This window comes from Cetorhinus maximus, chromosome 11 (genome assembly GCF_964194155.1).
Source record: "Cetorhinus maximus chromosome 11, sCetMax3.hap1.1, whole genome shotgun sequence".
In the NCBI taxonomy this organism is placed as follows: domain Eukaryota; kingdom Metazoa; phylum Chordata; class Chondrichthyes; order Lamniformes; family Cetorhinidae; genus Cetorhinus; species Cetorhinus maximus.
In genome coordinates, this window is record NC_135889.1 from 39,721,106 (window position 1) to 39,746,466 (window position 25,361).

Sequence of the window (25,361 nt, forward strand, 5' to 3'; positions counted from 1 at the left end):
TATTGTGTGCATGTGCTTGATGCATGAGTGTGCCAATGTCCATAGCCTGGGAATGCTTACATCGAACCTTGTAATATAAAGCCCCCAACCCTGCTTTGGATAGATTACAGAGGCCAGAAACGTTTATGGAGGGAGATTGATTAGTGCCACTCCTAGCAGGTACTAGCATCTAGAACCACACCTACCGTACCTTGTAAAATTCACCAAGGATGCAGCTTTTGTGTCACCATGCACTTTCTCCTTTCTAGGTCCAACTAATTAGATATTACCTGTACTATTTAAACAAATAAAACCTCGCTTTTGTTGAATTTCAGGGTATTTTATATTGCTCCTCATAACTTGAAAAATAAAAAAAAGATGTTGTCACTGGAGCGATAACACTCTGTATATCGTAGTTATCATCAATAAGGAGAACAGTGTCGCTTTTGATAGAATCCATTGGCTCATTGATAGAAATGAGAAATACTATGAAATGCTGAGGGATGCCTGCACAGTTGTTTTAATAAGAAGACACGTGTCTAAATTGTTCCCTTGCACTTACAGGCCATCAAGACTTGCATGGATGTAAGCTATACACTAGATTTTATGTGAAACAACTTTTATGTTACACAACTTAAAATCCTGCATGTTGCCTGATTAATTCCTAAGCATAATATGCCGCCACATGTTATTTTGCATAATACACTGCTAGTATTCATTAAGTTTCTCATTTTCAAATCCTTATATTTAGATTTAATTATTATGTGCTTAAAGAAACTTGGCACTTTATGCTTGCATTCCATTCAGATTTAATAGCCACATGTAAATACTGAAGAAGTAAGAGTGCAACCCATTGAGATAGGTTTTCATTTCAATTGTATTTGTCTGGAATTTTATATCTAGGATTCCATACGCGTTTATGAACACCCAGGTTTCATTTTGCGTCTGATCTTAAAAAACAACAGTGTTCAATTTGAACCAGAGTTCAAGGATTTTGAACTAATATTCTTGAGTGTTTATGAAGTCATGCTGAAAACTGTGAATAAAGTGCCAAGAGTTGAGACAAAGTTGTATACTGAATGGGTAAGTGATGTTTACATTCTGATAAATGTCCAAAATTAATAGAGACTCAAAATCATACATTATTTTTATTTTGTTACATTCATATTAGTGGTAATACACACATTTTCACAATTGTTTTGGATGACAGGAAATCAGTTTTTTTTCAGAATTGTAGAAATTATCCTCATTTCTTCATGACCTGTCCATCTAAATAAATGAGAATTTACAAATAATCCCATTGGACATTTATGATGTTGTGTTGCAAATTGTGAATCTAGTGCCAAGAGTTGGAAAAAAATCTGTACATTGAAAAGCTGTGATTATTTTAAAAACAAGTTTGCCAGAACAAAGAGTGTTAGTTCAGTGCTCGAAGCCACAAAATCACTTTTGTATGTTTATCTTCATTCATACTAATTTTGGCCACAAGGTTGATTCCAAGTTTAAAACATCTTAGTTACCCTGATCGGCTCACTGAGCTGGGTCTCTAAACTTTAGAAAAGCTTAGATTTGGGGGTGATATAGTTAAGGTATACAAGATAATGGTGAGATTAGATCACATTTATTTCAACTGAGTAGGTTAGTGTTCCAGAGAAACACTTACAAGTTATGCAATTGAAAAACTAGTTTGAATGTTTGATGGTTCTTTTCCTGGAGAATATTGGACCTGTGAAATAAACTTTTGGTTCATGCATTCATTGAACACTGTTTCACTGCATTCCATCATTTGAGAGCTGGGGTTGTTTATGGCAGAGGGGGAGATCACCCATATAAAGCTATTATCCTGGAAGGTAAATTAGGGCCACCAACTTGATCTCATGGATTAATTTCTATTGTGTAAGGGAGCCAAAGATGATTTTCCAATTCCCGGCCTCACCATTGACTTTTTAATCTGGCTTTTTGCCACCACCAACAACAAGTACTTGTATTTATATAGTGTCTTCAATGTAATCAAATGTCCCAAGGTAATTAGGGATGGACAACAAATATTGACCTAGCCTGCGATGTCCTTGCCCCCTGGAAGCATAAAAAAGGCACTTCACTGAAGTATTATTAAACAAAATTGGATGCCAAGCCATAAAAGAAGATTTTATAGCAGATGAGCTTGTTCAAAGAGCTATACGTTAAGGGGGAAAGAGAAGAAAAGCAGAGAGGTTTATGGAGAAAATTCCAGAGCTTAGGACCATGGCAATGGAAAGCGTGGCTGCACACAAGAACAAAAGAAATAGGAGCAGGAATGGACCATTTGGCCCCTTGAGGCTGCTCTGCCGTTCAGTACGATCATGGTTGATCTTCTACTTTAATCTACTTTCCTACCTGTTCCCCATATCTCTTAATTCCCTGAAAGATCAAAAATCTATTGCTATCAGTATTAAAAATACTCAATGATGTGCATTCAGAACTCGCAGGTGTAGATATTTTCAAAGATTCACAACCCTCCGAGTGACAGAATTTCTCTTCATCTCCATTCTAAATGCTTGATTCCTTATCCTGAGGCTGTGCTCCCATGTTCTACATCCTGCTGGGACTGTTCTACAATCGAGGGAATTTTGGGAAATCATAACCAGTGTATCCACTATTGCTAATGGTATGTTAATTGTAATATTTAGGTTAAAAATACACTAGTGAAGGGTATTGATTGATTAAGTACCTTGAGCATATATAAAGAGAGACGTTTTGTGACCGATGGGCACTGCAGGGGCTGGAGTGCATCATCAGCCCCAGGATCATTATTTTTCTTCATTTGAGAGGTTTCCTGGGGCTGCTAATTTGTTCATTAGTTTATTTGTTATTTATTTTTATTGGCACTCAGAAGAGTATAAAGAGAGTTGTCTGGAACACTGAGTGTTGGTTTGAGAGGAGGCAGACATATGTAACATTGCATTCCATAAATATATCTAGCGTTAAGTAAAATATTGGCGCCTGGTTTCCTACTTCACCATCTGGCTTCAGAATGAATTAACAACTATCTTTGCAGATTTTAAGAACCCTAGGATCTAAGCCATTAGTTTCTGGGGATTTGTCAGCTTTTAGTTCCTTAAGTTTCTCCAATACTTTTTCTCTGCTGGTGTTAATTATCTTATGTCCCTCACTCTTAATAGCCCCTTGGCTACCAACTATTTCTGGTATGTAATTCGTGTCCTCTACTGTGAATGCAGATACAAAATATTCGTTCCGTGTCACTGCCATTTTCTCATTCCCCATTGTCCTGCAATCTGCTTTTATATTTGTGGCTAGTTTATACTCATGTTCTTTTTTCCTCCCTTATTATCGATTTTTGGTTGTCCTTTGCAAGTTTTAAAACATTCCCAATCCTCTGGCTTACTACTAGCCTTCTCAGCATTAAGCATCTTCTTTTAATCGAACAGTTTTAAAAAATTCATTTACGGGATGTGGACGTCGCTGACTGAACCAGTATTTATTGCCCATCCCAAATTGCCCCAGAGAAGGTGGTGGTGAGCTGCCTTTTTGAACCACTGCAGTCCATGTGGTGTAGGTACACCCACAGTGCTTTTAGGGAGGGAGTTCCAGGTTTTTGACCCAGTGACAGTGAAGGAACGTCGATATATTCCCAAGTCAGGATGGTGAGTGACTTGGAGGTGAACTTCCAGGTAGTGGCATTCCCATCTATCTGCAGTCCTTGTCCTTCTAGATGGTAGTGGTCGTGGGTTTGGAAGATGCTGTCTAAGGACCCTTTGTGAATTTCTGCAGTGCATCTTTTAGATGGTACACACTGCTACTATTATGCATCGGTGGTGGAGGGAGTGAATACTTGTGGATTGTGTGCCAATTAAGCGGGCTGCTTTGTCCTGGATGGTGTCAAGCTTCTTGAGTGTTGTGGGAGCTGCACTTATTCAGGCAAGTGGGGATAATTGCATCACACTCCTGACTTGTGCCTTGTAGATGGTGGACAGGCTTTGGGGAGTCAGGAGCTGGGTTACTCGTTGCAGGATTCCTAGCCTCTGACCAGTTCTTATAGCCACAGTATTTATATGGTTAGTCCAGTTCAATTTCTGGTCAATGGTAACCCTCCCAGGAAGTTGATAGTAGGCTGATTCAGTGATGGTAATGCCATTGAATGTCAAGGGGTGGTGGTTAGATTCTCTCTTGTTGGACATGGTCATTGCTTGGCACTTGTGTGGCGTGAATGTTACTTGCCACTTGTCAGCCCAAGCCTGGATATTGTCCAGGTCTTACTGAATTTAGACATGGATTGCTTCAGTACCTGAGGAGTCACAAATGGTGTTAACATCGTGCAATCATCAGTGAACATCCCCACTTCTGACCTTATGATGAAAGGAAAGTCATTGATGAATCAGCTGAAGATGGTTGGGCCGAGGACAGTACCCTGAGGAGCACTAGCAATGATGTCCTGGGACTGAGATGATTCACCTCCAACAACCACAACCATCTTCCCATGTGTTTGGTATGACTCCAACCAGTGGAGAGTTTCTCCCTGATTCCCATTGACTAGGGCTCCTTGTTGCCACACTCGGTCAAATGTGGCATTGATGTCAAGGGCAGTCACTCTCACCTCACCTGTGGAGTTCAGCTCTTTTGTCCATGTTTGAACCAAGGCTGTAAGGTCAGGAGCTGAGTGACTCAGGCGGAACCCAAACTGGGCGTCAGTGAGCAGGTTATCGCTAAGCAAGTGCCGCTTGAAAGCACTGTTGATGACCCCTTCCATCTGATGATGGAGAGTAGACTGATGGGGCGGTAATTGGCCGGGTTGGATTTGTTCTGTTTTTTGTGTACCGCACATACCCGGGCAATTTTCCACACAGCCAGGTAGATGCCAGTGTTGTAGCTTGACTAGGGGGCATGGCAAGTTCTGAGGCCCAAGCCTTCAGTACTATTGCCGAAATATTGTCAGGGCCATAGCCTTTGCACTATCCAGTGCCTTCAGCTGTTTCTTGATATCACATGGAGTGAATCAAATTGGCTAAATACTGGCATCTGTGATGCTGGGGACCTCTGAAAGAGACTGAGATGGATCATTCACTCGGCACTTCTGGCTGAACATTGTTGTGAATGCTTCAGCCTTATCTTTTGCACTGATGCACTAGGCTCCTCCATCATTGAGGATGGGGAAATTTGTGGAGCCTCCTGCCTCAGTGAGTTCTTTAATTGTCCACCACCATTCATGACTGGATGTGGTAGGACTGCAGAGTTTAGATCTGATACCTTGGTTGTGGAATTGCTTGGCTCTGGTTATCACTTGCTGCTTATGCAGTTTGGCATGCAAGTAGTCCTCTGTTTAGCTTCAGCAGGTTGACACTTCATTTTTAGATTTACCTGTTGCTGCTCCTGTTATGCCCTCCTGCACTCTTCATTGAACCAGGGTTGATCCCCTGGCTTGGTAATGATAGAGTTGGGGACATGCCGGGCCATGAGGTTAGAGATTGTGGTTGAGCACAATTCTGCAGCTGCTGATGGCCCACAGCGCCTCAAGGATGCCCAGCCTTGAGTTGCTAGATCGGTTTGAAATCTTTCTCATTTAGCATGGTGGTATTTCCACACACAACACAATGGAGAGTATCCTTAATGTGCAGATGGGATTTCGTCTCAGCAAAGACTGTGTGGTAGTCACTCCTACCGACACTGTCATGGGCAGATGCATCAGTGGCCAGCTGGTTGGTGAGGATGAGGTCAAGTATGTTTTTCCCTCTTGTTGGTTCCGTCGCCACTTGCCGTAGACCCAGTCTAGCAGCTATGTCCTTTAGGACCCGGCCAGTTCGGCCTGTGGTTGTGCGACCGAGTCACTCTTGGTAATGGACATTGAGGTCTCCTGCCCAGAGTACATTTTGAGTCCTTGCCGCCCTCAGTGCTTCCTTCACGTGGTGTTCAACATGGAGGGGTGTGCGGTATGTGGCAATCAGCAGGAGGTTTCCTTGCCCATGTTTAACCTGATGCCATGAGACTTTATGGGGACTGGAGTTGATGTTGAGGACTCCCAGGGCAACTCCCTCTCTGCCCTGACTGTTTTCCACTGTGCTGCCACCTCTGCTGCATCTGTCCTGCTGGTGGGACATACCTAGTGACGTTGATGGTGGGATGGTGGTGTCTGGGACATGATCTGTAAGGTATGATTCCATGAGTATGACTATGTTAGGCTGTTGTTTGACTAGTCTGTGAGATAGCTCTCCCAATTTTGGCACAAGCCCCCAGATGTTAGTAAGGAGGACTTTGCAGGGTTGGCAGGGTTGTAAGGTCAATGCCGGGTGGTCTGGGTGTTCATTTTTAGCAGTTTGATACATTTCAGAGGCCAACAGCCTCTGGAGCCTGGAGCCACATGTAGGCCAGACCGGGCAAGGATGGCAGACTTCCTTCCCTAAAGGTGAACCAAATGGGTTTTTACGACAATTGACAATGGTCATCATTAGACTTTTATTTCCCGATTTTTGCTGAATTCAAATTTCATCATCTGCCATGGTGGGATCAAACCCGGGTCCCCAGGGTCTCTGGATTACCAGTCCAGTGACAATATCAGTGACAGTAACAGTGACAGTCCAGTCTAGTGACAATACCACTACGCCACCTTAAGTATCACTTAATTTGATGGTATGTCACGGATGGAGTTTTCTTGCTGAGTTTTTGCTTTTTATTTGAATGTCATCTTGTTCACCATTTTGAATTGTTTCTTTAAATGTTTCCCACTGTTTATTTACCGCAGACCTTTTAGTTTATTTACCCAATCAACCTTAGCTGTTCCCTTATTCCTATGTAACTGGCTTTGTTTAAGTTGAAGATCCTTGTTTGGGACTGGAGTATGTCGCTTTTAATCCTAATATGGAATTCAATTATATGATCCTCACTTTTCCCCTGAAGATCTTTTACAATTAAATTATTAATTAAACCACCCTCATTGTACAATATTAAATCCAAAATAGCTTTATGTCTTGATTCCACAACAAATTGTTCCAGGAGACTGTCACAAAGCATTTTACAAACTCTTTCAAACTACCTTTATCAAATTGATTTGTCCAATCTATATAAATGTTAAAGCCTCCACACAATTATTTCTTGCTTAACGCGCTGTACGATGGTGTAACCAGTGTTCGGGGGCCTATAAACCTATGAACTACTCCAACCAGTGTTTTCTGACCCTCATTATTCCAGGTTTCCACCCATTCTGATTCCACTTCATGATCTCCTGAGCCAAAATCCATTCGCACTGCACTGCTGTCCTTCTGTTGTCCTTTACAATCTTCTGAGCCAGGATCCTTTCTCACTACTGCCTTTATGTCATCCTTTACTATCAGGGCTGGTCCACCTCCTTTTCCGTTTGGTCCGTCTTTTTGAAATGTTTGTATCCTGGAATATTTATTTCTCAATCTTGGGCAATTGTAACCATGACCTGAGTTTTACTGGCCCACACAAACTGGGATCAAGGTGGGGAGGCTGGTAAAATTCTGCAGGAATCCCTGACGGATTCCTGCCATCGACCGATTTTTCCAAGGCAGCTGGCGTGGTGGATCTAAGACAGAAAGGAGGCAGACCTTTGCATAAATAGGGCAGAATTTTATGTCCCGTGGGCGGGCACCCACCCAACCCAATCAGGTGTAAAATCGCACGAGAACAAGTCAGGCGAGTGCCCGACGTCATCCCACTCTCCCACGATATTTCACTTGGTGGGCGCGCGTGAAAGTCGGAAGCATGCCTGTTGACAATTATGATAGAATTAAATCCATTAATGGCACAATTGTCTCCGATTTTTCATGGCCTGTCCAACCTTACAGTTGGCGGACGGCCTTCACACTTTTCATCAAACCTCATCCAAGGGCGGGATGAGGTTTCCATTATTAGATCAAATAAAAATAGAAATCTGTGGGCAGCATTTTTATCAGCTATATGTTCAGGTGCCTGATTGTGATGCTCGGACATTTATTTTCTGATTTCCAAAACTTTATTTCATGGTTTTCGGGTCTGCAGCTCCCTAAGGCAGCTCTCTGCCATCAGGAAGCCTTCTCTCAGCGCTCGCCCGCACCCGCGTTGATATCATCGCCTGCCCTCCTCCTGCCCCCACCCTAGCAGCGCTGAGCTTTTCAGCGCACGCTTCATGCTGGCTGACCATTAATTGGCCAACCAGCGTGAAATCGGGGACGGGGGCGGATCACGGTTGGCAGTCCGTTTCCCAGCTGATCCCAGGCCCACTGATCGCGCTCGCCTGCTGAGCTGAGAGTTCAGGCCTAGGAGGCAAAAGGCCACGGTTTTACCAGGGAATTGCGATCTTATCAGGGACAAATGGGAATCACAGAGGGTGAAATCAGGCGTGAAACCAGCCAGCAGTGTCAGCAGTATAATAGGTAAGTCTGTGAACCTGGCTGCAGTGTATGTTCTCAACAAAGCCAGGCTATCAGGTTTGGTGGCTCTGGAGAGGGAGGGGCTAAGAGGGTTTCTGCTACTGGGAAAGTGTTGGCAAGGTCCTAAGAACCCAATGAAGAAAGGACCAATGTCACAAGGAGTATCAAAGCAGTGGAGGCTTTATTATCAGTTGATGGGTGAAATGTTAATGTATTCTGGCTCATTTTTCATTGAGAAGGTGAGTGATCCAGAGAGGGGCATGCAGCCAGGTGATGTGCCTTTGCAGAGGCAAGAAGAGCTCTAGTGGCCAGAGGAAAGCCTTGAACGTGAACGAGGAGGGCGCATGGGGCAGCCTGTGCAGCCTGATCACAGAAGGCACCAGGCAGAGGCAAAGATTCATCAACATCTCCAAGCATCTATGCCTATGATGACTGCACCTTCCCAGGGAAGTGGTTACAGAGCTACATGGAATGATGGAACAGGAGTTGGGGCCACTGGGATGTGGTGGCTGCCCAATGCCTGTCATCTTAAATGTGACATTGGCATTCAATTTTTATGCCATTGGGTCATTGCAAGGATCCTCTGGAGAAGTGGTGTGGCCTCTCGCAGCAGCCCATCACTGATAAAGGAGGTCATGGATGCCATGTACAATAAGGCTAGCCAATACATCAAATTGTTATGAATGCTGAACTTTACAAGACAATTATGTTTTAAAATGTCCCTTTAACTTAAAGTAAAACATAGTTCTGAAAAGGGGTATGGTGAATTCTGGATAAGTGCCTCAGTTCTAAGAAGTGCCTATGTGATCTCAGGCTGCCATGGGGAGGGAAAGTCAAATAGAAACCCATTGAGGTTGCTATGAACTCAAGGAAGACCAGTACCTTTTTAGAAAGAAATTCAAACTCCCAGGCCAGAATATTACGCTCCCTCCCACCTGGTGGGATATTACGGTCCCACCGAACTGAATGGAGATTTAAATGGCTCGCTGCATCTGCCAGGGGGAGACAAGCTGCGTCAGGGCTGTGAAATCCTGGCCCCAGTTATTAACTGAATGAATTACACCTGAAGGTTTCACGTTTTAGGGCAAAATTCTTTTACAATACAAGAGTTAAACAGAGCAAGAACTGCGAACAACACATATTTCTTAAAAGCTTTTCCTTTGAGCTCCAAAATCCCAACAGAACATTCTTCATTCAACTGCTAATTTCACCGAGGGTTCCCCTATACCGGACCTTCAGAGTTCTTTGACTTCTCCTGGGACCAAACCATGGTGTGCCACAGCTCCCAGGAATTTATTTTGATTCTTTTCAGTGTTCCTGCTACTCTTCAAGGTATGAGATGTATGACACATGTGGCCATAAAGGCTCCATTGCAACAGCCAGGCTCCTTTATGAACAGTAAGGGCTTTCACTTGCTCAGTGTTCAGATTGCGTGTGACCACCGTAAGAACTTCATGCGAGTGCCTGCGAGGTTTTCTGGTAGCTGCCACAACTCACAACTCCTGAGGCAGTCCCAATTGCCTCAGCTCTTCAAGCCACCTGAGTGCATTGTGGCTGGATCCTGGGGGACAAAGCAAGTCATTGCTTCTGACCCCTGTATGCAACCCCAACACACAGGCGGAAGACAAATATAACAGCAGCCACATAAACTAAAGGGTCACCATTGAGCAGGCCATTGGCCTCTTGAAGATGAGGTTTTGACACCTTGATAGACCGAGGGAAGCCCTACATGATGCACCCTCCATGGCATCCTGCATCAATGTCATTTGCTGTGAATTGCACAACCTTGCAGTGAAGTGTGGAACAGCGCTGTTAAATTCATAGATTTGAGACTTGTATGTTACTGATAAAGGGCCACACAAGGTATAGACCATGGTTATGAATGACAGCAGATTTATTAAGCAACACAAGGTCATAATTCTGCATGGCATTTCCAATAATTTCCCAATACAACAAATTCTAAACATTTTACAAGATTTGTGACCACATTTGCTTTTTCAAGGCATTGACACATATAGTTAGAACATTAATTCTCTTCTCAACATCATGGGGGTGACTTTTCCCTCATTGGGCGAGCCCGGGAGTGGCTACGCAATGGTCTGCCGCCCATGATGGAACCCCGAGCACGATTTCACACTTGCAATGCCACCATCCCATGATAGAGTAAAGAAAAATCCTGCCCCATGTCTCTTTAATGGCACTTAGAGCAAAACCATTTATTTCTATTTGTGTCACAAGTTCATCTAACTGATTGTGAATGTGTCACACATTCCGAAAACAAGCTTTTAATTTTATTCTTTTTTCTGTGGACCATATTCGATGATACAATATTACCATTAAACTTTCAGTCCCTTTCTATCCCATTCTGCCTGCCTAAACCAAATTGCTGCACTGCTCTATTGCTTGTTGGCTGTTCACGGTTCACTGAAGGTATAATTAAAATGAGGATGCTGAAGAGGCTGGCATTAGAAGATATTAGAAGATATCCTGGAAGGTTGTAGGGCTGGAGGTTATTACAGAGATATGTAAGGGTGAAGCCATGGAGGGATTTGAAAGCAAATATGAAGGGCTGGATTTTACCAGGGGCTGTTTGGCCTGGGTGGCAGGAAGGCTGGCAAGATGATGTGAGAAGATGGCAGATGGCATCTCAATCATCTTCCTGAAGTAACTGCCATGCCAGTTTTCCAGTGGTGGGAAAGATCACGGACGGCACACCCTTCGAAGCCCAACTAAGTCATTTGCCAATTAAAGGTCTCTCCCTGCCTTCACTGTCATTTTACCAGTAGCAGGGGTTGAGGGGAATGGGTGGGAGCCTTTATCACATATGGAGACTGCTAGGTCTCCTGGTGGGCTCTGTGAGAGGGAGGTGGGGGTGGGGTGCTTCCATTTTGGGCACTTACCATGGCAATAGCACCGCATGCTCTCAGAAATCTCCGCCTCCTTTGCTGGGGCCTTCCTCAGGCCCTGAGGCCCTAGACCCCACTTACCTCAATTTGAGGGCGTATGCCCACTGATGCACCTTCTTTCTCCATTTATAGCCCCCGCAGTGGCTACCACTAATATTTTCTATGTTGAAACTGCGGAATTGCTGGTCCTCTGATTGATATGTAGCTCTTGGGGGTAGGCAGCCATTCTTAATAGGGAAAGCAGTTCTGCTGGCAGCCACTTAATTGGCTGCCATGACGAGATGTGACTCTGGGTCCCACTAAGTGTTGACACAGACTCACCTCCCTCTCTGGTCTGCCACCATAAAATTCATCCCAAGAATTTAAAGATCAGTGCAGTTCATTGAGTACAGTGGTGATTGGTAAATGGTACTTGGTATGAGTTAGGGAATAGACAACAGAGTTTTGAATGACCTCTTATTTACAGATCAAGTTTAGAGGTTTCAAAGGCATGGATGAGGATTCCAGTATCAATGAGTTGAGCCAAGGGTGGAGACGGGCAATGTTATGGAGGTGGAAATAGGCAGTCTTAGTTATGGTGCAGATATCTAGTTGGAAGCTTTTCTCAGGGTCAAATACAACATCAAGATTGCAAAACATTGTGTTTGCCAAATTTATTTGGGTTTTTTGAGGATGGTAACTAGCAGGGTAGATAAAGGGGAACAGTAAATGTAGTATACTTGGATTTCCTAACAGCATTCAGTAAGGTGCCAAACAAGAGGTTAATATGAAAGAAAAGTGCCCGTGGGTTTGGGATAATATATCAGCATTCACGGAGAATTAGTTACCAGACAGGAAGCAGAGATTGGGGATAAATGAGACATTTTCGAGTTGGCAGGCTGTATGTAACTAGTGGAGTGCCGCAAGGTTCAGTGCTGTGGTTTCAGCTATTCACAATCTATATTAATTACTTAAACAAAAATACATAGAGAAATGTATCTAAGTATATTAACGATACAAAACTAGGTGGAAATGCAAGCTGTGAGGAGGACAAAGAAGAGGTAAAGACAGGATAAGTGAGTGGGCAACAAAGTGGCAGATGGAATATAATGCGAAGTGTGTATGTACTCACTTTGGTAGTAAGAATAGAAAAACAAAACATTTTTTAAAAGGCATGAAACTTTGAAATGTTGGTGTTCAGAGAGATTTGGGTGGTACACATACTAGGAACTGAGAAAGTTTAAATGCAGGTGCAACAAGCAATTAGAAAGGCAAATGACATTTTGGCCTTCATTGCAAGGCGATTGAAGTCTGCTACAATTATATAGGGCTTTGGTGACACCACACCTGCAGTACTGTGCACAGTTTTGGTCTCCATATCTAAGGAAGGATATATTTGCCTTGGAGATGGTATAGTGAAGGTTCACTAGATTGGTTCCTGGGATAAGAGAGTTATCCTATGATAAGAGGGTGCATAAATTGGGCCTATACACTCTGGGGTTTAGAAGAATTAAAAGTAATAGAATTGAAACATGCAAAATTCTGAAGGGGCTTGACATAGTAGACACCAAGGATTTTTTTTTCCAACTGAATGGGGAATCTAAAACACAGGGGCACAATTTCAGGATAAGAGATCAATTATTTAGGATAGAGATGAGAAATTTCTTCAGAGGGTTTCAAATCTTTGGGATTGTCTACCTGACATGGTTGTGAATACTTCGTTGTTGAGTATATTCAAGACTGAGATTGATAGATTTTTGATCTCTCAGGGAATCAGTGGATATGGGGCAAAAACAGAAAATTCTGGAAAAATTCAGCAGGTCTGGCAGTATTTATGGAGAGAAAAACAGAGTTAACGTTTCAAATCCGTATGACTCTTCTTCAGAGCTCAGTATGTGGATATGAGGAATGGACAGGAAAGTGAAATTGAAGTAGAAGATCAGCCATGATCGTATTCAATGATGGAGCAGGCTCGAGGGGCATATGGTCTACTCCTGTTCCTGTTTCATATATTCTAATGACCTTATGAACAGTCTGGTCTAGCCTTAGAGTCAGGGAGAAAAGTGGAGTTGGTGGCTACGGAATGGAGCTTCTGGTGGGGGCTAAATGCGATGGATTTAGCCTTCCTAATATTTAGTACATTTCTGCTCATCCAGTATTCTAGTTCAGACAAGTAGACAGTGGAGGGAATGGAATATGATAATGCTGAGGTGGAGCTGGGTTATTCTGCATACTTATGGAAACTGTTGCTGTGCTTCCCAGAAGATTAGGTGGCTCTGGGTGAGTGGGCAGAGTATATATAATGATGCATTTGGCATCAGAAATGTGCAGGACAGGGTTTGGATAGTTGGACCAGTAGCTCTTTACCTTTACATCATTGTAAATATATGTGACCAGCTCTCCTGTAGTGTTGCTCATATTGAGGCTAAAAATATGCAATTTTGTGCTATGTAATGTCTGATGCATTATCAGGACCAGTGATTTACAATGATTAAATAAGGCAGATTGCATTGTGGATGTGTTAGTGATATAGTTAGTGTTTAATATCTTAGATTATGGGCACATTTACGTGGAAACTGCAAATTAGTAGCCTGATCACTGTTAAAAATTCATATATCTGTTTAGGTAATTTTGTTTCTTATTCTGTTTAAAGGAAGTGGATGGCAGCTACAGTGACCAGGGAATTAAACTGCAGTGACAGGACAGGATAGGGGCAGTGGCAGTTGAAATGACAGCAGAAGAAGGGGGTGTTGCTACAGTCCCAATTTTAAAATCTATAACATAACTGGCACTGTGTACTGCAGTTCCATAGTCTATGGTGGAATTACTGCTGGGCGGTTTCAGAGCTAAGCAATCAGCAGTGCTTTCTACCTTGGAGATCAAGCTTGTCAGATGCATTCATGGCTATGGAAAATATATATTTTTATATAAAGCACATGTTTCATTGAAAACTCCTTCACTACTTGTTATTCATGTAGCAGATGTTTTGATACAATTTTTCAATCTTAAATGTGTCCTATTGTGTGACACACGATAACTGTTATTTTAGAGTAAGAATCCATCATTCTGTAGTTGTGAAACCCAGATACCAAGTTCCCATAAGTTGCTCAAAATGCTTTTGAAATTTTTTTCAACTGTAACTGAAATTTCTCAAGCCAAAACAAAATTTAAAATGACTGAAGTTACATATTTTACAATAATATGGTTCATTGAATTATGTTCTGTGTCTTTCCATGTCTTCATTAATTATTTTTACTTGAAGGTCCCCTCTTAACAGGTAGCCGAGGGCCTTATTGAAAATAACAATTCAGCAGTGGTCTCCTACCTTCCTCTTCCAACTCACGGCCAACGGTCTGCTGCCCCTGACATTGGGTTTAAGTGTGAATTAGGCTTCATCTTTTTAAATGAGGCCTGAGAGTTAAAGTGCCCTCATGTCAGTAACTAGGGCAAGCTTGACACTTCTGGTCTCATGCCTGCCACTCATGGCGAGTTAAAATCAGGGCCTATATTTGTGCTCAGGCTGCACAATTGAAGGTCACTTTCAAGCTATAACTACAATACATAAATATTTTTCTTCAACTTTTAGCACTTGTACTCAGTGGGCAGGATTTTATGCGTCGGCGAGCAGGGGCGGGGCCCGCTCGCTGATGCGTAAAATGACGCGTGGTGACGTCGGGGGGGAACTCCTGACGTCACTGTGCCCCATTTAAATTTTCAGGAAGGCGGGAGCGCAGCAAAATCAACTAATGGCCAATTGAGGCCATTGACAGCGTCAATTAAGTAATTAAAGGGCCTGCCCGTCTAACCATAAGGTTGGCGGGCTGGCCAGGAGCCTCGGCGGGAACTAGAAAAAACATGAAACCTCATCCACGGGCGGGATGAGGTTTCATGTAGGCTTTAAAAAATTTTAATAAAGGTTTTGTAAAAATTATGGACATGTCCCAACTCATGTAATAGCTCTGGAGAGAGTGCAGAGGAGGTTTACAAGAATGTTGCCAGGGTTAGAAAAGTGTAGCTATGAGGAGAGATTGGATAGGTTGGGGTTATTTTCCTTAGAACAAAGAAGGCTGATTGAGGTGTACAAGGTTGTAAGGGGAGTAGGTAGAGTGGACAGGATAAAATTGTTTCCCTTAATGGAGAATTCTAGAACCAGGGTACATAGATTCAAGATAAGTGGCAGAAGGTGTAGGGGGGACATGAGGAAGAACTTTTTTACGCAGAGGGTAGTGGGTGTCTGGAATTCGCTACCCAAGTTGGTGGTCGAGGCAGAAACTTTAAACTCTTTTAAAAAAAAGTACCTGGATCTGCATCTAAAGTGCTGTAAGTTGCAGGGCCAAGGGCCGGGTGCAGGAAGGTGGGATTAGAAAGGGCACCTGGGTGTCCTCGAGCTGTCATGGACAAGATAGGCTGAATGGCCTCCTTCTGTGCTATAACTTTTCCATGGTTCTATGTGACATTGTCACATGAGGGGACATGTTAGGGAAATTTTATTTTTCTTTTTTTATCTTTTTTACATTTTTCGCCGATCTCCCTGAGGCTGCACTTAGCCTCAGGGAGATGAGTGCGCTCTTTCGTGCGCATGCGCGAAAGAGTGCACTCTCGGGGCTGAATTTTCCCCCCGTTGGGGTGGAAGTTGAAGGGCGGGCATGTACTGGCGTGCACCCGATTGGGGCCCCCAATCGGAGGCGGCCGTCATTTTATGTTGGCCCGCCCAGCATGACATCCGCATGGAAGTGCTATGCGCTCCCTGTGCGGGACTGGAGGGAGTCCCAAAATTGAGAGTGCGCTCTTTCGCGCATGCGCACAGTGGCTAAGTGCAGCCTCAGGGAGATCGGCTGTAAATGTAAAAAAGATAAAAAGATAAAAATAAAATTTCCCTAACATGTCCCCTCATGTGACAATATCACATGAGTTGGGACATGTCCATAATTTTTACAAAACCTTTGTTAATTTTTTAAAGCCTACATGAAACCTCATCCCGCCCGTGGATGAGGTTTCATGTTTTTTCTAGTTTCTGCCGGGGCTCCTGGCCTGCCCGCCAACGTTAAGGTTGAACAGGCAGGTCCTTTAATTACTTAATTGACCCTGTCAATGGCCTCAATTGGCCATTGACAGGTCAGCGGGCGCGCAGCTGATTTTGCTGCGCTCCCACCTTACTGAAAATTTAAATGGGGCGCGGTGACGTCGGGAGTTCCCCCCGACATCACTGCGCGTCATTTTACGTGTCGGCGAGTGGGACCCGCCCCTGCTCGCTGACGCGTAAAATCCTGCCCTCGATTTTGGGATTCCTCCCCCCGACCACCCCCGCCCGCACAGGGAGCGCATAGCGCTTCCGTGCGGATGTTACGCTGAGTGGGCCTTAATTGGCCCGCCCACATAAAATGGCGGCGCACCTCCGATTGGGGGCGCTGATCGGAAGCACGCCCGCCCTTCAACGTCCCCCCCAACGGGGGGAAAATTCAGCCCATGGCCGATTTCAAGAGCCAACTGATTTTACCAGTGTTTTGTTGATAGTTAGAAAATGACAATGCTAACTGTTGACACCAGTGATTCTAAGGTTCAGATTTCTAATGCACATGAGACAGTGAGGGAGAAAAATTACATGGGGAGAAAGACAGTTGCTTCCCATCATCTAATTTGATTATTTTAAACAAATTTGAAAGCAAATGATTTTTGGATGAAATTAGATGTGAAAGGAGATGAGGAAGAAAACTGGTGACAGTGGGAGGTCTTTTTGTCACCCACTCTTTTGCAGGTGGTTCGGGGGAAGGGAAACTGATAAAGGTTAGGAATAAGGTGACTGATAGTGGAGCAGGGAAGAGGAAAGAGAGTAGAGGGATTGAATGGATAGTTCAAACGGGGTAGGGTAGGGGTGGTGAAGGGATAGTATAGGAAAGAAAACGGCTTAAGGGAAGGCAAAGGGGCAGAACACAAATGAGAGTGAGGGTGTAGGGGTCATTTTAGGGGATTGTGCAGGGGAAAAGCAAAGAGGACTGAGAGGACATTTTCCCTCCAACCTCTGTCCAAATGCAGCTTTCAGCTATTAGTGGCTGCTTTACTTACCATACCATACTATACCACCCACCTCCTTCTACCTGAAAAGGAAAGCAGAAGAAAACAGAGGGGCCAAGGGTCTGAGATGTATATGTTTGGGACCTCTGCAATTGAGCCTGTCAGAATTTGTGGGATCCCAGGGATATCTTGAAATTAACTTAGAAATGATGGGCGCTCACGCCATTGGGATTACATATTAGCTGCCAACATGATGGAGAGTTTGAAAGTCCTGATATATGTTGCCCTCTCTGCTAGGGGGCAGTTGGGCTCTGGGCCTCCCAGTAAAGTGTGATACTTACTCCCTCTACTTCTCTAAAGGGGTTGACATATAACACAAAAAACCCCTCTGTACTTAAAAGACGTTGAAATTCCCGATATCCTGGGCCTGAATTTTTCAGGCGGCATGCGGGGGTGGGCCTGATATGCCAGCGGGTAAAATGACGCGCGATGACGTCGGCCTTTGGCCCGCCCATGTAAAATGGCGGCGTGGAGCCGATCGTGGGCAGTGGTCAGCTCCGCAACCACTCCTGCCTGCACGCCGCCTGAAAAATTCAGGCCCTAGTGTCCTCCAGGGGTGGGTCCTAGGCCCCCTGCTCTTTGGTGTCTTTATTAATGACCTTGGCAGTGATGTTGCGATTATCCTAAGTAGCTTTGCAGATTTCACCAAAGTCTATGGTAGGGTTAAGATGATGAAGGAGTGCAATTAAATCTAAAAGGATTTAGATGTGCTGGGGGACTGGACCACACAATGGCAAATAGTGCTTAATTTAGATGATTGGAGTATTATGCATGTTGGTAGAACCAAAGGCATAACATATGTATCATTTATAAGGAACTGAAAGATGTTGTACTGAAAGATGTTGAGAGAGGAAAAGATCTTGGTATTATTGTGCTAAGATCACTGAAGGCTCAAGACCAGTGGATGGATATTTTCCTGATGAGAGAGAAACTGCAGTGGGGTCACCCAGGGATCAAAGTTAGGACCATTACTTTCTTGTCATATATCTAAATGACCCGGACTTGGGTGTAGGGAGTATAATTTTGAAGTTTACAGATGATACAAAGCTTGGTAACATAGTAAATAGTGATTGGGATAGTCACAGACTTGAGGTGGCAATAGAAAGACTAGTAAAATGGGCCACATGACAAATGCAATTTAGTATGATAAAGTGTGAAATTATGTACTTTGGAAAAACCAATATAGAGAGGAAGTATAATCTAAATGGCAATCTAAAAGCAAAGGATCCTGAAGGTGCATATTCACAAATCCTTAAAGGGGTGGCGAGGCAAGTTGACAAGGCAGTTGAGAAACTATATGAAAGTATATTCATTTATTAAATGGAAGCATTAAACACAAAAACAAGAAGGCCATGCAAAACATTAACAAATCTTTGGATTGATATCAACAATGATATTGTGATCATTGGCAATTCTGAGCACAACATTTTAGGAAGGATGTCGAAACACTGGAGAGGATATAGAGGATGTTAACCAGGAGGATACCAGGGATGAAGGAGTACAGTTATGTGGAGAGATTCGAGAAACTGGGATTTTCTCCTTAGAGCAGAGATGGTTAAGGGAAGACTTAAGTATTAAAAATGATTAAAGATTTTGACAGAGCAAGAAGGGAGAATCTGTTTCCTCTGGCAAGTGAGTTATAACCAAAGGTAATATAATTAAAATAATTGGCATAAGAACTAGAGAGGAATGATTTCACACAGTTGTTATGATTTGGAATGCACTACGCAAAAGGGTAGTGCAATCAAATTCCATAGGAACTTTCAAATTCCATAGGAACTAATTTTCATGGTTATGGGGAAAAACCTGGGTGTGGGATTAAATTGGACAGCTCTTTCAAAGAACTGGCACAAATATGATGGGGTGAACAGACGACCCTTTTTATGTTGTATGATTCTATGTAGAGGAATTGTGGCTAAAGCCATCAGGGTATTGCTTTGCATGAGTAGAAGCATTCAGTATAAATCGAAGAACACTATTTTGCCACTAAACATTTTGTTGGTCATACTATATTGAGAGCACTGAGTTCAGTTCTGGTTCCCCCACATTATATAATGGCCTTGAAAAAAGTCCAGACAAGAATGATTCCCAATTTAAAGAGCCTCAGCTACTCAGACTCAAAGACCTTGGTCTATTGCAAGCTCCACAAATATCCTCATCCTCAATGATGGGGGAAGCCCAGCACATCAGTGCAAAAGGTAAGGCTGAAGCATTCGCAACAATCTTCAGCCAGACGTGCCGAGTGGATGATCCATCTCAGCCTCCTCCAGAGGTCCCCAGCATCATAGATGCCAGTCTTCAGCCAATTCGATTCACTCCACGTGAAATCAAGAAAAGGCTGAAGGCACTGGATACTGCAAAGGTTATGGGTCTTGCCAACATCCCGGCAATAGTACTGAGGACTTGAGCTCCAGAACTTCTTGCTGTGCCCCTAGCCAAGCTGTTCCAGTACAGCTACAACACTGGCATCTACCTGGCAATGTGGAAAATTGCCCAGGTATGTCCCTTACACAAAAAGCAGGACTAATCCAACCCGGCCAATTACCGCTTCATCAATCTACTCTTGATCATCAGTAAAGTGTTGGAAGGGGTCATCAACATTGCTATCAAGCAGCACTTGCTTAGTAATTACCTACTCACTGATGCTCAGTTTGAGTTCTACCAGAGCCACGTAGCTCCTGACTTCATTACAGCCTTAGTTCAAACATGGACAAAAGAGCTGAACTCCAGAGGTGGCTGCATTGACATCAAGAAATCATTTGACTGAGTGTGGCATCAAGGTGCCCTAACAAAACTGGAGTCAATGGGAATCATGGGGAAAACTCTCCGCTGTTTAGAGCCATACCAAGCACAAAGGAAGATGGTTATTGGATGTCAGTCATCTCAGTTCCAGGCCCAACCATCTTCAGCTGCTGCATCAATGACCTTCCTTCCATCATAAGGTTAGAAGTGGGAATGTTCGTTGATGATTGCACAATGTTCAGCACCGTTTGTGACTCCTCAGATACTAAAGCAGTCCATATCCAAATGCAGCAAGACCTGGATAATATCCAGGCTTGGGTTGACAAGTGGCAAGTAACATTCACACCACACAAGTGCCAGGCAATGAGTCTCCAACAAGAGAGAATCTAACCATCACCCCATGACATTCAATGGCATTACCGTCGCTGAATCCCCCACTATGAACATTGTGGGGTTACCATTGACCAGAAACTGAACTGGACTAGCCATATAAATACTGTGGCTACAAGAACAGGTCAGAGGCTAGGAATCCTGCAGTGAGTAACTCACCTCCTAACTTCCCAAAGCCTGTCCACCATCTACAACGCACAAGTCAGGAGTGTGATGGAATACTCTCCACTTGCCTGGATGTGTGCAGCTCCAACAACACTCAAGGAGCTTGACACCATCCAGGACAAAGCAGCCGCTTGATTGGCACCCCATCCACAAATATTTACTCCCTTTACCACTAATGCACAGTGGCAGCAGTGTATACCATCTACATGATGCATTTCAGGAACTCATGAAGCGTCCTTAGCCACCACCTTCCAAACCCATGACCACTACTATCTAAAAGAACAAGGGCAGCAGACACATGGGAGCACCATGACTTGGACATTCCCCTCCAAGCGACCATCCTGACTTGGAAATATATCGCTGTTCCTTCACTATCTCCTGGTAAAAATCCTGGAGCTCCCTCCCTAACAGCACTGTGGGTGTACCTACACCGCATGGACTGCAGCGGTTCAAGGACACAGCTCACCACTACCTTCTCAAGGGCAATCAGGAACGGGCAATAAATGCTGGCCTAGCCAGTGATGCCACATCTCATGAATGAATAAATAAATAAATAATTACTTTAGAGCAATACAGGCTTAGTGACCTGACAGTCTGTAAAATAATTAAAGGACTTGATAGTGTCCTATTGATAAATTAGTCAATTTTAAGAATTTGAGTGACCAAGGGACAGGGATTAAAAACTAAGAGTAGGCATAGACTGGATATTAGGTGGTCCTTCTTTTCCAAAAGAATTGTATGCCTCTGAAACCTATTACCAGTTGGGATGGTGGGTTCTGACTTTCTGCATGTCTCCAAGAGGGAGCTGGACTAGTTTTTGACTGGGATAGACAATGCATCCATCCTATAGAAGGTAAATGGTTTTCTACATAATACTTGGTCCAGATGGTCTCCAGGTATGGTTTTTAATCGCCTGAAGGGGTCGGAGAACGTGGCTGCAGGGGTGGGAGATGTGGTTGAGTGGGTTTGAGAAGAGGTGTTCAGCCATGGTGCTCTAGCCATCATTGTTTGGGAAAGGCTTGATGGTCTAGTTGATCTTTTCCTCACTATTAGCTTGAAAACATCAGAGATAGGTAAGTGAGTGACCTTGTTCTTCGACTTACAAAGTGCAATGTCACAGGTAATCAACTGGCAATTGGGTAAGTTTACTCTTAACAGCAAAGCATGACAGACAGAAGAAACCTGATGAAAATGGTAATGCCTGACACTGTATAAAAGGTAGTCAACCTGCTGTCAGGTTTTTACCTGCCTGGTTGATGCGCTGTGACTACAAAGCTAAAATAAATTATTTTTTATTAAGAGATTCCATCTCACTGAGGAGGCGTCAGGCCAATCCACATCCAACAACTTGCTCTGAAAACTCTGTACACATTTTGGCAGTTGTGACAAATACCATCACGGCAGCTGAGACAATTGACAACATTCTAAAACAATCAACAAAATTCTAAATAAAGCAACCCACAGCATTCTTAAAAAAAGTCAATTTTCTCTATCTCCCAATGTTAATGGATCCTTTAAAAAATTCTAGGACATGGATCCAGATTTTTGCCAAAAGCTAATCAGTCCTTCCTTGGGCCATACTATATTATCTGTCTACCAGGTTTCATTGAAATGCATCTATTAGCTTTTGAGATGTCTCATTTATAAACAGACTAACAAACAAGGGGCAAAAACATTATATCCGCCCACCTTCAATGGTAGAGATAATTAATGGTGCTTTGAACTTTGCAGAATCCTGCTACTTGGTAAAGTTATAGAACCTTGATGTATTGATGAGGAAATTGATGAAATGGTTCCAAAACAGAGAATACTTCTGTAATTTGCTTGGTACAACTGTGAACAGTTGACTGATTAATGCTACTGATGTAATTAAAGAATCTTGGAATGACTATGTAGCATACACATTCACTGGTGACCTTGGATCTATTGGCAATGTAGAGCCTACAATAGAGATCAGCTACAGGTTAGATTGCAGGAGTGGCAGAGCTCACTGACAGCTATCTTTGTAATGCACAGCTTCAGTCAGCACTACTGTTGAGTCAGTAGGACCTAGGAATGCATTGGCTTATATATTCTGTAGTTAGGATACCAGCAGGTGGGCACCATATGCCTTTCCAGCTTGGCCTCTGACCCATTTCTGCCCCTCTGTTTCCAAGATACAGAGCACTATCAATGGTAAATTAATAGTAACCCCTTTAGAATGGAGAAAAAGTGCAAAACTGGAAGACGTATAGCAGTGGATCATGTAGGAAAGCAACTAAAAGAAAATTGGGAAAACCGTTGATCAAGTCTTTACAGCACTTTTTAACATATCTATTTTTGCCCTATAGCCCTTTAAGCTTACTTCATTCACTGTAGTAATGCTGGATGCTTGTTTCACACAGATATGAGTTATGCCACGTTGAGACTATGGGTGGAATTTTCCAGTCCCCCACTTGGCGCATTTAATGGTGGATGCGGTGGGGGGGAGCAATGTGGCGGGAGCTGAAAAATCAGTTTCCTGTCAGTGTAAAATGACATAGGGTTCTTCCGTTCCTGCCTGCCATGGCTGGCATGGCGGGTCGCAATTCCTGCCAGAGGCCAGCGTGAAACTGATTTGCATCCCACTAATGGGATGCAGATGAAGGCCTGACTGGAATTGCCTTCCCCGCCTCATCGTCCATGCCGCCAATGGGAAATCATGCCATTCCCGAACAATTCTGGACCAACATGGCATGTAAAAGTCAGCACTTACCTTAAGAAGGCCTGGGGCAGCTTGCGGAGATGAGGAGAAGATGGAGGCCTCCAGCGACCGGACCCTGGAACACCGCATGCAGCAGTGGGTGGGTGGAGCATCAACCATGTGGATCTTCTCTGCGCAGCAACATCCAGGAGGTGGTTGTTCTCAGCACAGTAGCTTCTTCAAGGGTTCGGGCCTTCAACCAGCAACCTCTTCCAGGGATCAGGTCTTCAACCAGCAACCTCTTCCAGGGATCAGGTCTTCAACCAGCAACCTCTTCCAGGGTTCGGGTCTTCAACCAGCAACCTCTTCCAGGGATCAGGTCTTCAACCAGCAACCTCTTCCAGGGATCAGGCCTTCAACCAGCAACCTCTTCCAGGGTTCGGGTCTTCAACCAGCAACTTCTTCCAGGGTTCGGGTCATCAGGCTGCAGGTGGAAGGCTTTAGGAAGTATTGCTGGGCGGTGAGGGTCTGTGCTGGGGGGGTGGGGGGAAAACAGGGAGGAGAGAAATGAAGAGGTGAGATGGGTGTGTAAGCCTAGAGGGGGTTGGGGAGGTTGGGGGTGGTAGGGGAAAGAGAGAGATTCAGCGGCGGATTTTGCAATGGATGAGCTAGCATGGAGCGGGAGGGTGGAAAGGGCCATGTTGGGTTGTGGGGGTGTGCTTGTGCAGGTGTAAAGGGGCATGGGGGCTTGTGAAAATGTGTGGAGGGGCATTGGGGGTGCTACTGAGGGGAAAGGGGTTCAGAGGGAGGGTCAGTAGAGTCAATGGTGGATTCCTGGGGGGCATACCGAGGGTACAGGTGGTAGGATGATTAAAGGGGGCAGTGAGAGTTGGTAGGGTGAGAGGGTGAGGGTGTGATGATGTTGGATGAAGGGGCGCTGAAGGTTGTTGGAAAGGATACAGAAAGTGGCGCGGATTCGGGGGTCAGAAGGATGAGGGTGGGCATATGTTTATCATTATGGGGGTGGGATTTTCGGGAAGGTAAGGGACTTCTACATTTACCTGGACGGAACAGAAGATGATGGGGGTGGCGGCTGAAGGGTGACGGTGGGGAGGTTGAAAGTGATTCCTGGTGGGGGTCAGCGGTTATGGGGGATTGTTGTGGGTGACATGGGGAGGGGAAATGATATTAGTGTGAACCTCAAATGCTACTACCACCATGGCTGGTCGTAACTATGCAGAGCCTCGTTGTGGAGATCTTGAGATGCTTATGGGAGTTGGGTCATCGGTGGTGGGGGAAGTGCAGGTCAGCTGAACTGGACAACTGAAGGGGAATCCCAGCATGTAGTTTTCACAATGCTAGGGCCTTGGGACAGATGAGAGTATAAAGGGAAAAGGCTCAGTGTGCACGGGAGACTTCTTGCAATGGCTCACAAAAGCTCTGGAAAAGAACTTTGACTCCCTGCAGATGCCTGATTCTGGGGGACATGGGGTGGGCGCGCAAAGGCTTAAGGACCATTGCAGAAAAAACACATCAGACATGATTAAAGTGCAAGTGAACTATATTTACAAAAATGTGATATGTGTAACATGTGTAGTGCACTCATGCAACCACGTGTGAATTCAGGACTTCTTAACGTTCTTTCCCTATCACTTCTTCTAAGTGCACCCCCGACATGTGCAGCAGGGGTGGAGACTGCCTGCTGACCTGTTGGCCCTGTTGTCTTGGATTCCCTTAGAGGCTGTCCTCTGGTGACCTGAGGCCTGGAAGACCCTGGCTTACTTTGGCTGTCCTATTGCGGGGCAGTTGCTCCCTCTGTGTTGACAGAGGGCGAGGCTGAAGGGGTCACAGGCAAGGGGATTCAGTAGAGCCAAGCACCATTAGGGAGTCCTGATTGGAGGTCCCGGGGGTGTCTAACTGCCATTCCTCCTCCTTTTGGGTGGCTAAAGACCCCTGCCTGACACCTCGAGGGCAAGGGATACCTGGAGGGACGTCGAGGTGACCTGTAACCATCTTGCATATCCACTGCAGAAGTTCATCCATGGCTGCAGAGATGGAGTGCAGGTCTGCGCACATCTCTGGCAGAATCTGCTGGACAAGGTT

The 25,361-nt window shown here is 44.4% G+C and overlaps 1 protein-coding gene across 1 annotated transcript in view; it reads left to right on the plus strand.

Annotated features, from left to right (window-relative positions):
- dnah7 (dynein, axonemal, heavy chain 7) overlaps nt 1-25,361 on the plus strand; it is a 614,695-nt gene that overhangs the window by 76,206 nt on the left and 513,128 nt on the right. Inside the window, exon 11 of the mRNA XM_078551851.1 lies at nt 883-1,062. Within this exon, the coding sequence (XP_078407977.1) occupies nt 883-1,062 (180 nt within the window). The remainder of the gene's footprint in view (nt 1-882; nt 1,063-25,361) is intronic.